The 15608-nt window shown below is 43.6% G+C and overlaps 1 protein-coding gene across 4 annotated transcripts in view; it reads left to right on the plus strand.

Moving 5' to 3' along the window:
• Positions 1–15608, plus strand: part of PALM2AKAP2 (PALM2 and AKAP2 fusion) — a 271951-nt gene that overhangs the window by 40684 nt on the left and 215659 nt on the right. For all 4 annotated transcript variants that reach the window (XM_040579708.1, XM_040579712.1, XM_040579711.1 and 1 more), the window contains exon 2: positions 6791–6871. In XM_040579708.1, the coding sequence (XP_040435642.1) occupies positions 6791–6871 (81 nt within the window). The remainder of the gene's footprint in view (positions 1–6790; positions 6872–15608) is intronic.

A 15608-nucleotide genomic window follows, 5' to 3' on the forward strand; every position in this document is an offset into this window, starting at 1 on the left:
CTTATTTTTTAGGTGGGTTTCACCAGCTCCCTCAGGCATTTATCTGCTGCACCTGTGCAATTGGGAACTCCTCTTGTTCATTCCTAAATAACCCATCTGCTGGGTGCTTGGAGTGATGGGAATGGCCACAGCTTAGTCATAAGATATGTGGGTACATGGAAGATACATGGAAAGCATTTCAGCAGCATCTTATACCCCTAGAGCTTTCCAACATCGAATTTTCCTTGTTCAGGTATGGAAAAGGTCCAGGAATGTTAGCCACTAAGGTCCAAGGCACAGAGGACATTTGAAATAATGAAACTGTGCTTTAAGCAATAAGCCCACTGCACAGGGAGACTGTAAGTGAAAAAGGGTAGCAGTTTCTTAGATGTTACATAGCAGCACAGAGTGCAGTTTCCTTAAGTTCAGAAAGTGGATTCCAGTATACAGATGCAGGGAAATTGTCCCTGCCACATGTTTTAAGTGAAACAAAGCTTAGCAAGGTGCCCACGGGTTTCAGGGGACTGGGGCAGAAGATTTTGCAGGAAAATGCCTAAGGGAGCAAAGCCAACAGCTTACACTTAAATTTGTTGATGGTATAAATGCAGAGAAAAAATGGATCTCAGACAAGTACAGACTTTGATTCTTCTGGGAGTAGGATAGGAGAGGAGCTGCAGAAGGAATCATTTCCCATAACCTGAAACAACACATATTTCCTAGCACTCGAAACGATATCAGACAAGCCTCTAGCTTGCAATTACAGAGGCAGTGTGGCTACCCATAACAACAAGATTTTCACCAAGCACAGTCGTGCCACTGCATACAGTAATCTAGTTTGATATACTTTAGCAGGATGATGGGCTCCACCTTCTTGTACTGGCAGCAAGTAAAGAAAGTAGGCATTGACAATTCAAAAGGAGCAGGCAACCTGCCACCAACCTTCGAGGTGTGTTTTTCTGCCATAACAGTGTCTCTGCTTTGATTCTGCATCCTGACTCTGCTGATGCCATGTTTTCTATTGTATGTTGTTTACAACAGCAGAAAACATTTAAAATTGGATTTTGCAAAGTGCTGCCAGTACTAGGCTGCGTTGTTGCAACTGGTAGGGATGGTTGCTGTCAGGAGTTTCCCACTTTAAACACAACAGGAAAATAAATTGACCAGATGGGAATGAAGGCTGGGGTGGGGGGGGTGAGGAGGTGGGGGGGGTGTGCAGAGAGGGCGAAAAAAGGGGGAAAGTAAGTCTGCTTTCCTTCTTAATTTTTTCTTTCCTGTAAACCATTACTACTGAACTGCAAAAGAGGAAACAAATTTACAGATTTACTTTCACTGCCTAGAGATGTGAAGTCACCACAGCAAAGCTGGTCATTTAAACTACCACCCTGGTGAAAGTTTCAGTTTCCATTAGAAGTGATATCTTGGGATTATGCTAACCATAGGTTGAAATCATTAGCAGAACCCAGATGCTCCTTTTTCCCCAGAGTTGTGGATATCCCTGAACTAACAACAGAAAACTGAGGTGTCAGCAGCTCTTTTGCTTATTTGTTTCCTTACTTGCTGCCCTAAAAATCTGTGGCATCTAAATAAACAGGGAATAATATCTGCCAACTGTGCAGAGTGGAGAAAATACTGTCTTGCTGAAGAAATTCACGTGATTCATTGGAGACAAATCTTTGTAACTATTTCTTTGTTTTGAAGCAGACTATAATTTTCCTCCACCTGTACTATTTTTGAGTGCATTTGGTTTTGCTTTGGTATGACAGGCAGGAGCTTGCCCTCTTCCACCTGCTCTGCCATGGTGGGCTGGACACTTGCTTTGCACGCAGGATGAAGCCAATGGGAAATTTCTTCACTAAAACTACCAGTGGTAGCTCCTCTACTGTCATGCTGCTTGTCTCCTCAAGGGTCACAAGATTCCTATTGAGTTTTTTATTAAATTGGGGATTTTTTTTTGTTTTGTTTTCCCACTGTGTTCTTCTGGATACTTCTTCCATAAACCTTAGCTTGCCATTAGATTTGTGTGTGTATTTTCCCAGTGAGATCAATCAAATAGCATTTATTTTCTGTGCTACTCCATGGAGCACTTTCTGCACATGTCTGAGCTGGCCTTAAACCAAAGAAATCAGGTGCTGCTGCCAGTGCAAGGGGAGCAGAGAGTTTTACCAAGGCTTTACTGCCCCAAAGATTTACACAGATTTAGAGGTGCACATTTATCTGCAGACAGTTATGATTCTGTGAGCTGAATAATCTCTGTATCAGTTCCCACACTGCACAGATCGATTTCTAAACAAGAACAAAAATATTTTGTAATGGGAAATTGAAGTATTCTGTGATTCCAGTGTCACAGAGAAGCATTTTAATATAATTTCATATAACTTGGGTTTTTCAAGATCTTATGTTTGCTTTGGTTTGTTCTTGGGTTGTTTTGGGGTTTTTTGGTGTGGGGGTTTTTTTTGTAGTTGTTGGTTTGTGGTTGTTTGGGGCTTTTTGACTGGAACAGTTTGACAAGTGTCATACTTGACTGTAGGTTATTTTGATCAAATGTAAAACACTATTCAAAAAAAAGTCCTGCACTCTTTCTCTGATGAATGAAAGATCAGCAGTATTAGGGTGAGCATGAGAGAAGGGCAAATGTAACTTAGCAAACATCCTTAAAACCATCCAGAACCACGTGTAGTTTCAGTTTGTGTAGTAACCATCACAGTATTCGTTCTCTCTGGCAGTTCCCAGGCTCCTCTGGGACCCTGATCACATTCTAACACCCACAGCATCGTGAGACAGGGTTTTCCACAGCAGACCTTTGACTTGGCTTCAAACCTGCCCCATCCAGTTTCACCTAATGCCTTTTTTTTTGTCTTCTAGTGGAAGACAGAGTGAACAGTAAATGCCTACTGGCTGTCTCCATGCCCCCACTCATGATTTTACAGATCTTCATTTTGTCCTTCTGGCATTTCACTCTCTTCCAAGTGTATGGGGTCTTACCAAGTCTCTGATATATTTGGATTTTAACAACAGGAAAGCGGCACTGGCCATCTTTAGGGCTAAGAAGTAATTTCTTTCCAAACTCAAGCTTCTTGGAAAAGGAAATAAAATTATGGTTTCCATGTTGCACATCCACATGTAAATGCCTGAGTACAAATCTCGTTTTTCATTGAACAGTTTTAGGGTGCGAGTAACCTTGCCATTTGACCTATGTTCTTCTCTACCATTTTGGAAAGGTAACCATCCATGATGACTATCTGTATTTTTACAAAAGCAGCACAACTCAGATAGGTACAATTTTTTTCTTTTAAACCTACCACATTCACATTAAAACTGTCTTCAGTGCCTGTTTTCTCCACCTCCTTTCAACCTAGTTTCTACAATCCCTTCACTTCTGGGTGGGGGGTGGGGGGTGGGGAGTGGGGACGGGACACGCGGGGGAAGTTTACTGTCCACAGCATAGCTTCAAGGAACTGGGTGGGTGTGTGTTTGACATCCCAGCTGACAGTTTTCACTACCCCCATAAAAAGGTGCAAGGAACTGTACAAAATCTGGTCATCCTATATAAGCCTGAGCATCCTCCTGGCTCCTGCCCTCCTTCTATGGTTTCTGCTCTGTGCATCTTTGAACAGGGGAGTTCAAGGATGCGCTTGGGGGTTACTTTCTTGGAGGTGGCAATTAGTATTAACCACTGGCTGAAGCAGTGATAAATTGCTCCCTGCATTGTGGAACAAAAAGAAGACATAACTTTAACTGAAGATGTCTGGAGTGAACCTGCTTGTTTAGAGTAAGCACTATGTTTTCTTCGTGCCAGGACCCTTGGTAAATTCACAGTTTATCATGCATACTTGGAAGAAAGACATCTGTAAGTAGATGAACAGAGTAATAAGGAACATTTACCAGCTTCAACGCAGAAAAATGCCTTTATGAGTGCTCAAGTCTAAGCATGTGGTTTGCCTCCCAGGTTGGGGCTGGCTTCATCTACTGAATGTCTAAAACCCTTGATATGGTTATTTTGGTGGGATTTTTGTCAGCCAGTCCAGTCTTCTACCACACCTTTTCTGAACACACCCATGTAAACCAGGAACACACAGTCATGACCTTCAGTGACTGGGAGAAACCTAAATTGCATATGATCTAGTGACCTAAAGATGAAATGCCCTGGTAGCTATTTACCAATGATGCAATTCTTGTAATCTTCAGAGCAAAAAAAGGTACTTTTGCTGTCATACTACTTAGCCATAACTGCGGTACAAAATCAGAGGGTAGAGGCATGCAGTCAGGCTGACTGAAAACCAGTGAAATGGAAACATGAGCAATATTCCAATTTAACTCCACAGAAGCCCACTAGTTAGTAAGTAGTTCAAGTATTTTTGTGCCTGCTGTGTTGCTGCCTACAGGGAAAATACTCTAAGTGCTTTCCCTTTCTCACAAAGAAAAGAAGTTTCCATCTATGTTTTATAAGGCTGTCTTGTCACATCCATTATACAGCACGACACAGCCAGCCAGAGGAGGTACTGTAGTGATTTCCATCATGTGTTTTAGCGAGAAGGCTTTTAGGAAGGGTAGAATACATATAGATAAACACATATAAATGTAGTTCAGTTAACTGTGAAGATGTAGGTGCCTTATGCTGTCCTATGGAGTGTCCAATGTGGGGTGTTAATGCCTACATATGCGAAATTCAAACATTCCGTCATCTGGCCAGCTTGGCACAAAGAGCAGAATTATCATTATTCTGAGACTATTAGGCCATTAACTGGAATGGCTTTTAGAGCTGCTTTATTCCAGTCCATGTCTGACCAGCTATCTGAGGAAATAACAAATTCTGTTTTTCAGCCTCCAAGGTATGCTGTTAATATCGCAGAATGAAGAAGAGCCATCCAATATCCTGTTCCATTCAAAAATGCAAAAGGGGAGATGGGGGTTGGAGGAGTGATAGGAGAGATGATCCACAGACTATCAATTTTGTATAGAGAAGGACTTTTAAAGGTGCATGCATAAATTTTTAATCTTGTGTGTACACAAATGCGAACTATCTTCTGTGTGTACACTGAGACATCAAGTTTTCAGCTGAAGACAGGCAGTTAGTGACATTTTAGTTATCCAAAAAGCCGGTTTTCTTATTCCAAAGTAACCTCAGCAGAATATTTTTGTTCAGCAGTAATATTCTTACATATTTCACAGTGGGGAGTGCGTAGTTGTAGATGTAGATACACACAAACAATCAGCACGTAAGAGTGTGCATTGTCTTACAGAACTGCTTGACATATGCATCATTTGTCTGCTTTGACTGTTCTGGGTTCATTACTCCAGCCCTCCCATCACCATTCTGATGTCTCACTCTTTGGCAGGAGTGGTCCAGACAGTTATGTAGCTTCGTGTTTTACTTTGTTTTTTAGTGAGTCTGACGTTTTAAAAAAAAAAAGTTTTCCTGATCTTCCTTGTAAATTTAATGCTTTCACTCAAAATGCCCTGGTTTGAGGTCCAGTATAAGCACAATTAATTTCTGCATAGGCAACATCTTATCATATACCCATTGAGGATGAGGCATGAAGGTTTGAAATCTGTGGAAAGCAGAGAATTTCCAGAGCATCAGTACAGCACCTAGGAATGAGACAAAAAAGTTACTCTGGGGGCTTAATGAATCCCCAAATGTCTTCAAGCCCAACCTTACGGCTACTGAAATACTTAAGTAACAAAAATGTGTTTTCACAGGTAGTGAATAAAAACTTCTGTTCCAGTAAAAACTGAGGCTGGCATGCTTATTCAACTGCCTCCATTTACTACTCAGTATTTCTGTCTTAACTGCAAAATCTGAAAAAAGAACTCCAGGAGAGTGAATCTGATCCAGGCTGGGGATGGGTGAGCAGTAACACCCCTTACAAGGTGGAGAAGACTGATGAAAGGCAAACAGTTGATTCTTCATAAGAGGAAAGTGTTGCAGAGGAGAAAAGCAGGTCGTTCTCCTCTTGAAACACCTGAGAGGGTCTGCTGCCTACTGAAGGGAGCAGGCTGGGCACAGACAAGTGGCATGTTCATAAACGTGACCGTAAAAGCCCTCAGCTGTGGAAATGACCGTGCTGTCCTTGGTGCGAATCGGTCAGCCCAGCTTCTGGGAGGCAGTAAGGGCCAGCTGTTGGTGTGTGCTGGTGGCTTGAATATTAAACAAAGCCAGCTGGGGGTTATCCATCCCATTTGCTTTGCAGGTAAATCCCATGCAACCTGGTTGAGACACCTTCTCTCCATTGAGCCCAAGGAAAGCCTTACCACCAACTTCACCCAGGAAAAAGACAGTCTGCAACCCAGCTCCCTTCCTCCATGATGCCACCTACTGCTTTCGTGTCACCTTACTGTTGCACAATTGCACGATGCAATCAATGCTTTTGGACCAGTGTCTCAAATGCAAAAGCATGGCTTTGTCCCTTTAGCTTCTCTCTCAGCTGTTATGCCTGTTTCTGCCCTCCTCTGGGACTGTGCACTCTGTTGCTGCTCCGACTGTGAGAAGCGAAGGAGAATTTCTCCTGCTGGTGATCGACTGGCTAGTCTGGGGCTGGCATCTTCCCAGCATGCTGCTGTTTGCATACCAGCAGACAGAGGAGCAGGTGAAATGGGACTAGTGACATCTGTGCAGATGTGTTTGACTGCTTACATGCTTTTACGAATCCGCTACCCTGAAAGCCTCCGTTTCTCTGACGAGGTCTCTTTCTCTCTCTCCCTCCCTCCCTCCCTCCCTCCCTCCCTCCCTCCTTCCCTCCTTCCCTCCCTCCCTCCCTCCCTCCCTCCCTCCCTCCCTCTCTCCCTCTCTCCCTCTCGCTTTCTCTCTCAGGAGAAAAGAAAAAGGCAGACAGAAATAGAAGGCAAGAGACAACAGCTTGAGGACCAGATACTTCAGCTGCAGCATTTCAAGGTAAGGGACTGATGCCAGAAATGATGGATTGACTAAATCTGTTCATTATTAGACATGCAGATCACACGTCTGAAAGCTGTGAGGAGCCCACTCCAACATGAAGCAGCTTTCACTGCCAGAGCCTGTTTCTTGCAGTGATCATGTCCTGCCTGCTTTTCATTCTGTGCGTTTCATGCACAGGACCGTGTTGCAAAAACGGCTTAGGAGCATGGAGTCGGGAGAGTGTGAGCATAGGCAGCACAGCAGTGCTGTTATTATTAAACACTATTATTTATTATGCATAACGATAAGACACCAATCACTGTGGATTGGGTGTGTACCGCATGGCTTCAGTGAGCACTTTCTGCCTGCAGAGCTGCGTTGAATTTTCTGGTGCCTGTCATTAGGTTTTGTGCGTGTGTGCATGTGTGTGTGTGTATGTGTGTGTTGCAGAGGGGCACGTATGAACATGCAGGGAGGGTGTTGATGGATATGTGCATGTCTACATGGAGAGGCACCTTGATATTTAACAGGGTGCTGAGCAGTTCCAGTCCCTGTTGGACTCCATCACAGCTGCAGATAGCATCGTTTGAAAGCCATCCTGGTTATTTCTATCATTTATCCTTCCTGTCAGTAGGAGAGTTTTTCTTAACATTTGTGCATAGCAAAGAGAAGAACAAAAACGTACATGTGATCTTTTTGTAACCAGTGCTCATTTGTGGGTCAGATCTCATTAGATTAGTTCAGTAGGGAAGCCCAAGGAATTTCAGTGATTAAAATATCTGAGAAAGATGATCAAGACTAGACCATTTATCCCTGCAGCAAATGAGCTGGGCTGTGTTTTTAAAAATAAGATATTTAGGTTGCTTGTGCAGTAGTATGTGTGTGTGTGAACAGTGCATCCTGCGTGGGGAGACGGTGCGCAGAATATCTTCTCTACCACGCATGCACTTGAAGACTAGGCTTCAAGTTGTGCTACAGACAGAATCCTCTTTCTGCCTCTCCAAGCCCTTGCCATTATATTCTGCAAACTATTCCTCATTTTCTGGCAAATGATGCAGTTAAGACCAAGTAATTGATTGCAGTCTATACAAAGACTCCATCAGGTTCACCATAAATCTGTGGATGTCACACATTGTCTTTCTTTAGTGTTACAAGTCGATGATGTGATTGCATTTCTGTGGGGCAACAGGAACTGCCATTTCGTTCAGGCTGTCATTGAGTACATGCAAGGGAGAAATTCTTCTCATGACAGTTGGTTGATGCAGCAGGGCAGTAAGATGCCTTTCCAGCGCCTTCATGAGGTTTGCTTTTTTTCATCTTGCTGCAGAGCTGAGGACTTCTTTTATCACATTAACTATTTCTAAGGTAACTGAATTGTGCTTTTTCATTAAATTCTTTAAGCAGAGCTTTTTGGAAAGCCAGTTCTGGCAATTTTGTACTTCATCTGATTTATGTGATAGAGCTACTGCTAAACCTAATTTTACCATCATCCACAGGGAAAAGTAAAAGCTTCAGGGTGGTACAGTGGGGTCAGCCCCTCAGCTGGTGTAAACTGGTACTAACTTCAGCCCTGCTATGCTGATTGCAACTAGCAGAGATTCAGGTTTGCTGCATGGATTTCTTCAGTGACACACATGAAAATTAACTATTTCCCTTTATTATTTAGCTCACAGCCTGGAGCAAGAGCAGTAATCATACAGGAAGCTGAGGGGAGATCAGGGCACAGAAATTTAAAATGGTAGCTTTCTCAGCTAAAAGCACAGCCTCACTTAAGGTCTGTAGTGCTGGGTACAAATGATGAGCATCAAGATATGAGAGGAGATTCTCTGCCTCTCCATTTAATGCCATCACCTGTCATCAGAGGAGAAATATGCTGCTTTTGTTTGAGTGATGGCTGCTCCTGGAGCTGCCTGTATCATCTCACCGTGCCACCAAACAACGGTCTGCTGGGAGACCTGAATGAGGTGATAGCAGAGGTCTGTCTGGGACTGCAGCACTCACCTTCATTGCTAGGTCCTTCCTAAAAAGAGAGAAGCCCCAGGCTTTAAAAAAAATAAATAAAAAAGGGCACTGGATGATGGTATTTCCCTTTCTTTGTGGAGACAGACCAACATTTTGTTTTCAGGCTTTGTTCAATGTTCTGGTTGCTTACTGGGTTGCTGAGCAAAATGGTGTTTGGCCTGCAAGGCTGCTTTGTTCATTGGAAAAGCTGTGCATCCTCCCCACTCCTCCCCCAGACTCTCCCTCACCTCACCCTGGTTGCTCTGAGCCCCTGCAAGCCAGGGGCTCCAAGTCTGTATGAATATAGTCCCCCAGTCTGCTATGTCTCCCCAGTCTGGCTCATACAGCCCAAAATAAGTGCATCCATTTTCCTTCAGAAGAGCTAGGTAGGCTATGTTTCCTTTCCTGAATTATTTGGATTTCCACTAAAGATATAAATCCAGGTCAAAAAGACGAGTCTCGCCTAGGAAGCCCATGTATTTACTGAAAATGCTGTGAGGATATTGATGTCAGTGTTGAATGTAAGGACTTCATATCAGTGTTCATTAAAATATTCTGTGGAGAAAACTTCGAAAATAATATCTGGGTTAATCCTGTGTCTGCAGTGTCTGGGTTGATCCCACAGGTGTAACACGCAAACCCATTCATGCTAGGATTCAATGTGTTTGCTTAATTTTTGTGCCATGCCAGAGTAATTTTCTTTTTAGAATACACTGTGTAAAATAGCATGTTTGGTTACCTAATAAAGGTTCTGGAAGCTACAGGGTTCTGTTAATTTTAGACAATTTTATTCACATCAGATGAATATCAATAGGAATAGTTTATTGCAAATGTTTATGCTGGATTACCTACAGTTTTCAAATTGCTGATGCCAATTAGATGCCTGGCAAAATGACTTAACTCTGCTATCAGTTCATTCCTTTTTCCCTTGTTCCATATCTGGCTGAAAATAAGGGATTGGCAACTGCTGACCTGTTGTTTTAGGCAGAAGAACTCAGCAAGTTCTGGAGTTAGTAAATGTCAGCACTGAATATTGACGAACTTTGGCAACACTTTTTTGCAAAGGCTCATGAGAATGAGGCCAGTGGCTTTATGGCTGAGGACAGCAGGGCAAAACATGGCTCAGTTATTTATTAATTGTCTGTGCGAGTTTCTGAGTTAATCAAGTGTGAAACTCTGCAGTAAGAGAGTCTAGAGTAGTGCAGGCTCTAAAAGCTGCATTCCCTCATTACTGACAATGAAAGCCGTATCACCTCTCCTGTGAATCACTGAAAAGTAGGCACACCGGTGGGCATGGAACATCCCTGTGGTACTTCTGGGCCATCAGGGCACTCTGTTGAAGGCAGGAGGTGAATTTGTCTATGGTACAATCAGATGCTTCATTGGAAAGGTCTTTGGTGTTGGTAAAGGTATAAAGGTGCTTTGAAGACCCAGTTTTGGGGACCGAACATGCTGTTTTGCTCTAATAAGAGACAATTTACAACAGCTCCCCTTAACTCCCACTTAACTTTAATCCTTAATACCAAAATAATCCTTCTTTCATGTAATACAAGATGTGTTTTGTTGTGTTTTTTAACATTAGATGGTTTAAATTTCATATTTTGGCAGTTCTTTGGCCATATGCCTAAAAACAGGGCTTGCACATCCATGGGAACTGGAGGTGTTGCCAGCTTTTATAGTTTGAAATTGGAGAAGTGGGCAAAATTCACCTTGTGTAAACACACTGTCTGCAGTATCCATCAACATGATGTGGTTCCTTGAGGAAAGCAATAATTGATTTTGGTTGGTTAGTGGCACTGGAGATAAAACCTAGAAGCAACAGCTGCTTTTAAGAACTTGTTAACAGGCAGGCCTGTTTTAATGGAGTTGTTTACTATGTCAAATAAACTCTAGGGTGGAAGTATTTCTTCCAAGATCTGGCTGCCTCTGTTGTTAGTTGAACAGAATTTCTATAATTGTTGACTGTAGCTCTGTTTGGTGGTGGTTGGTAATAAAATAAACAGCATAAAACCTCCTAATTGAATGAAAAATTATTTCTTTGCTGTTACTCTAACTGTTACAATAAATCCATTTACCACAGTTACTTCATTTCTGGAGTGGTATAAATATTAGGGACCTATTTCTGTTAACATCTGCTTCTTAAAGACTGCAGTTCATGAACACTTAATCTATAACATAATTACATCTTTACTCTGAAGGAAAAGGAAGGAAAAGAACGCCTTTGTATGTTACGGAGATATTGTTAGGGTATGGTTTTAGCTGAAACTATTTTGTCTATAAATATTTTTTAATTTTATTACTCCACTGTTATATTGCTACCCTCAATTTATTCTGGCCTTAAAATAAATGATGTCAGAGAGTAAATAAAGGTATTTATCCATATAGATACATATATATATATGTGCAAAACAGTGCAGAAAAACAGAGATAACTTTTGCAAAGGAAGGAATCCTGTTAATCCTTTATGTTTACCTTTATGATTTTCAAGTGAATTAACGCTTGAACTAAATAGCAAGTCAGTCAAGCACACAAAAAATGTATGATGATGTCAAGGACAGTCTCCATTCTCTACAAGGTCAGTGCAATAGCCCCCAAAACCCATTCTTATTAATAATCAAGCCCTCTTTCTAGGGATGTCTGCTATCATAGTCCCAGGCTAACCTTGGTTTTAATGTACTACTGGATCCCAGCACACCTTTGCAAGACTGGAAGACCACGCAATGTCCATCTCCCAACTACAGTTAATTATAGAATTATAGAACAGTTTGTGCTGGAAGGGTCCTTAAAGATCACCTAGTTTCAGCCCCACTGCCATGGGCAGGGACACCTTCCACTAGACCAGGTTGCTCAAAGCCCCATCCAGCCTGGCCTTAAACACTGCCAGGGATGGGGCATCGACAGCTCCTCTGGGCAACCTGTGCCAGTGCCTCACCAACCTCACGGTAAAGAACTTCTTCCCAATATCTAATTTAAATCTACTCTCTTTTACTTTAAAACCAGTACCCCTTATCCTGTCACTGCAAGCCCTTGTAAAAAATCCATCTCCAGCTTTCCTGTAAGTCCCCATTAGGTACTGCAGGGCTGCTATAAGGTCACCCTGGACCGTTCTCTTCACCAGGCTGAATACCAGCTCTCTCAGACTGTCTTCAGAGGAGAGGTGCTCCAGCCTCCTGATTATCTTTGTGGCCCTCCTCTGAACTCACTCCAAAAGGTATATGCCCTTCCTGTGTTGAGGGCTCCAGAGCCGAACACAGTACTGGTGGTGTGTACGCCACAAGAGTGGAGAAGAGAGGGAGAATCACCCCACTTGACCTGATGGCCACAAATCTTTGACACACCCCAGGAAGCACTTGGCTTTCTGGGTTGCAACAACATGTTGTTGAGCCATGATAAAAACTCATTGGACCATGATGAGCTTTTTTCCCACCAGCACATCTAAGTCTTTCTCCTCAGGGCTGCCCCCAATCCATTCTCCACCCAGCGTGTATTGATACTGGGGGTTGCCCCATCCCATATGCAAGACCTTGCACTTGGTCTTGTTGAACTTCATGAGGTTCCCTCGGGCCCACTTCTCAAGCCTGCCAAGGTAACCCTGAAGGGCATCCCTTCCCTCCAGTGTGTCAACCACACCACACAGCCCAGTGTTGTCAGCAAACCTGCTGAGGGTGCAGTCTCCACATCACCAACAAAGATGTTGAAGAGCGCTGGTCCCGGTACAGACCCCTGGGGAATGCCACTTATCACCGACCTCCACTTGGATGTCGAGCTGTTGACCGCAACTCTTTTGAGAGCAACCATCGAGTCAATTCCTTGTCCACTGAGTGGTTCACCCATCATAGCCATGTCTCCCCAGTTCAGTGTGTCATGTGGGACAGCGTCAAATGTTTTGCACAAGTCCAGGTAGGTTATATCATTTGCTCTTCCCTGATGTGTCAACACTGGAGCCCCGTTGTAGAAGGCCACCAAATTTGTTCAGGCATGACTTGCCCTTAGTGAAGCCATGTTGGCTGTCACCAATCACCTCCTTATTTTCCGTGTGCCCTAGCAGAGTTTCCAGGAGGACTTGCTCCATGATCTTGCTGGGCAGCAAGCTGCCACTGACTGGCCTGTGGTTCCCCTGGTCTTCCTTCTTTCCGTTTTTAAAAAGCAGAGTTATATTCCCCCTTTTCCAGTCAGTGGGAACTTCACCAAACGGCCACGACTTCTCCGATCTGATGGATAGTGGCTTAGTCACTTCATCCATCCAGTTCCTTCAGGACCTGCGGATGCATCTCATCAGGTCCTTCTTGGGACTTGTGCACCTTTACGTTCCTCAAGTGGTCTCAGACCTGACCGTCTCCTATAGCAGGTGGTTCTTCCTTCTCCCAGTCCCTGCCTTTGCCTTCTACAGCTTGGGTGGTGTGGCTGGAGCACTTGCCAGTGAAGACCAAGGCGAACAAGTCATTGGCACCTCAGCCTTCTCCATGTCCCTGGTGACCAGATCTCCCGTTCCCTTCGGCAGAGGGCCCACATTTTCCCTAGTCTTCCTGTTATCACTGACATACCTCTAGAAGCCTTTTTTGTTGCCCTTGATATCCCTGGCCAGATTCAATTCTGTCAAGGCTCTACCTTCCCTAATCCGATCCCTGACTACTCAGACGCTTTCTCTCTATTCTTCCCAGGCTACCTGCCCTTGCTTCCGCCCCCCGTAAGCTTCCTCTTTGTGTTTGACTTTGTCCAGGAGCTCCTTGTTCATCCATGCAGGCCTCCTGGTGTTTTTGCCCGACTTCCTCTTTGCTGGGGTGCACCGCTGCTGGGCTTGGAGGTGGTGATCCTTGAGTATTAACCAGCCTGCTTGGGCCCCCTCTTCCCTCCAGGGCTCTGTCCTATGGGCACTCTACCAAGCAGGTCCCTGAAGAGGCCAAAGTCTGCTCTCCTGAAGCCCAGGGTAATGAGCTTGCTCTGTTACTGCCCTAAGCATCTTGAACTCCACCATTTCATAGCCACTGCAGCCAAGGCTGCCCTTGAGCTTCACATTCCCCACCAGCCCCTCCTTGGTGGTGAGAACAAGGTCCAGCATGGCACCTGTCCTCGTTTGGTTCCTCTGTCACTTGGAAAAGGCAGTTACTATCAATGCATTCCAGGGACTTCATGGATTACCTGTGCCGTGCTATTCTGTGCCTCCAATAGATAGAGGGGTGGTTGAAGTCCCCCCTCAGGACCAGGGCTTGTGAACATAGGGCTGCTCTGGTCTGTCTATTGAGGGCCTCATCCACAGTTCTGGGGCATGGAGAGGTTAAGAGCTAGTTAGGAGAGAAAGGAGGGATTTCAAAAATCCTTATACCTTCTGTTTTCAAGTAATCAGACAACAAAGTATACATCCCCAGTTAAAATCTTTTAGCCATAATAGAATAGTTACTCCATGCCAGCTACACAAATTAACTACCTCAAAAAGATGAGAACTTTAGTCTTTCAACTCATCATTCTTATCTGTTGTAAAATCATTACTACACAGCTGAATATACTGTAATTATTCTGGTATAATCCCTCTAAAAGAGGATTTTTATTTAGGAAAAAGTTACTGATATGTGAGTTGTACTTCAAACGGCAGTAGAGTTATCTGGGGATAACCATGTAGGTAAGCTTCCCCATGCAGTCAGGTCTTCCTTGCACAAGTCCGTTCATCAAAATTGGCACTCACGTTTCAGTTAATGACAAGGTCCTTCAAGCAGGTCGCTGCCACTCCAGCGGCTTTTGTTTTAGCCAGACTTTCTCAAAGTAGCTTGAGGATGTTTACAGCTCACTTCAACCCCAGTCACCCCTAAATGGCATGTTATGGGCTCAAAAAATGTATTCACATGTCCTGAATTCAGCTTTTTAAAACTATGCATATAAGAACATTTAAGACCAGAAAAGAAAGGAATGTTTGAAAAATAGATTTTGGTTTTGCCACTTTTAGCTAATGTGTGTATGTGGGAAAGAGTGATAAACTGAAGCTGAGGACTGAGTGAATATGGAGAGGAAATTATTCTTTCAAAAGGTAATAGTAAAAGAAACTGTAGCTGTGTAGTAATGAGGAAAACTTGCAAAGGCTATTTGTTTGGGAGGGAGAGGGTTGCTAGTTTTTTAAATCTGAGATGGTAAACTATTCCAAAAACAGTTGTTATTTCCCTCAAAACTATGCTTTAATTCCTTTGTAAATATGGAATAAGTACTTACAGGGAAAATGAAAGCATACTTAAATTTCTGGCTCATGGAGTTAAAAGTGTGATCGAACTCTTTTTGTATGTGTATCTGTATAAGAAGGTCTTATTCAATTTTTCAGTCCAGCCACTCTAAGTTCAGAAACTTCAGCTAGCTTGAATCTATTTCTCACTCCAGCTCCAAGATTCCCTGGGAAACAGAGACATTCCCATGGAGTCAAAATTTATGTGAGAGGACCTTGGAGGTCTCCTCATGCCCCCACCAACAGAAGCACATTCCTTCCATGCCCATCCTCATCCCCTTACATTTGTCCCAGATGGAGATCCCATAGCCCCCAGGGAAACCTGCTCCCAGGTCAGGACACCATCCTGAGGACCATATGTGCCCTCATTGCAGCATCTCCTTTTGCAAGTTGTGTGTCCACACTGCTGCTGTGTCCCTGCTGGGACACACTGGGCCCCTTATCCCTCCCCTCACCCCTACAGCAGCCACTGGCAGTTGGTTATTTTTTATTCTTATTATGGCACTTAATGTTGCCACAAGCAAAATGCCAAATAATTGGACAGACCCA

Source organism: Falco naumanni, chromosome Z, assembly GCF_017639655.2.
Source record: "Falco naumanni isolate bFalNau1 chromosome Z, bFalNau1.pat, whole genome shotgun sequence".
In the NCBI taxonomy this organism is placed as follows: Eukaryota; Metazoa; Chordata; class Aves; order Falconiformes; family Falconidae; genus Falco; species Falco naumanni.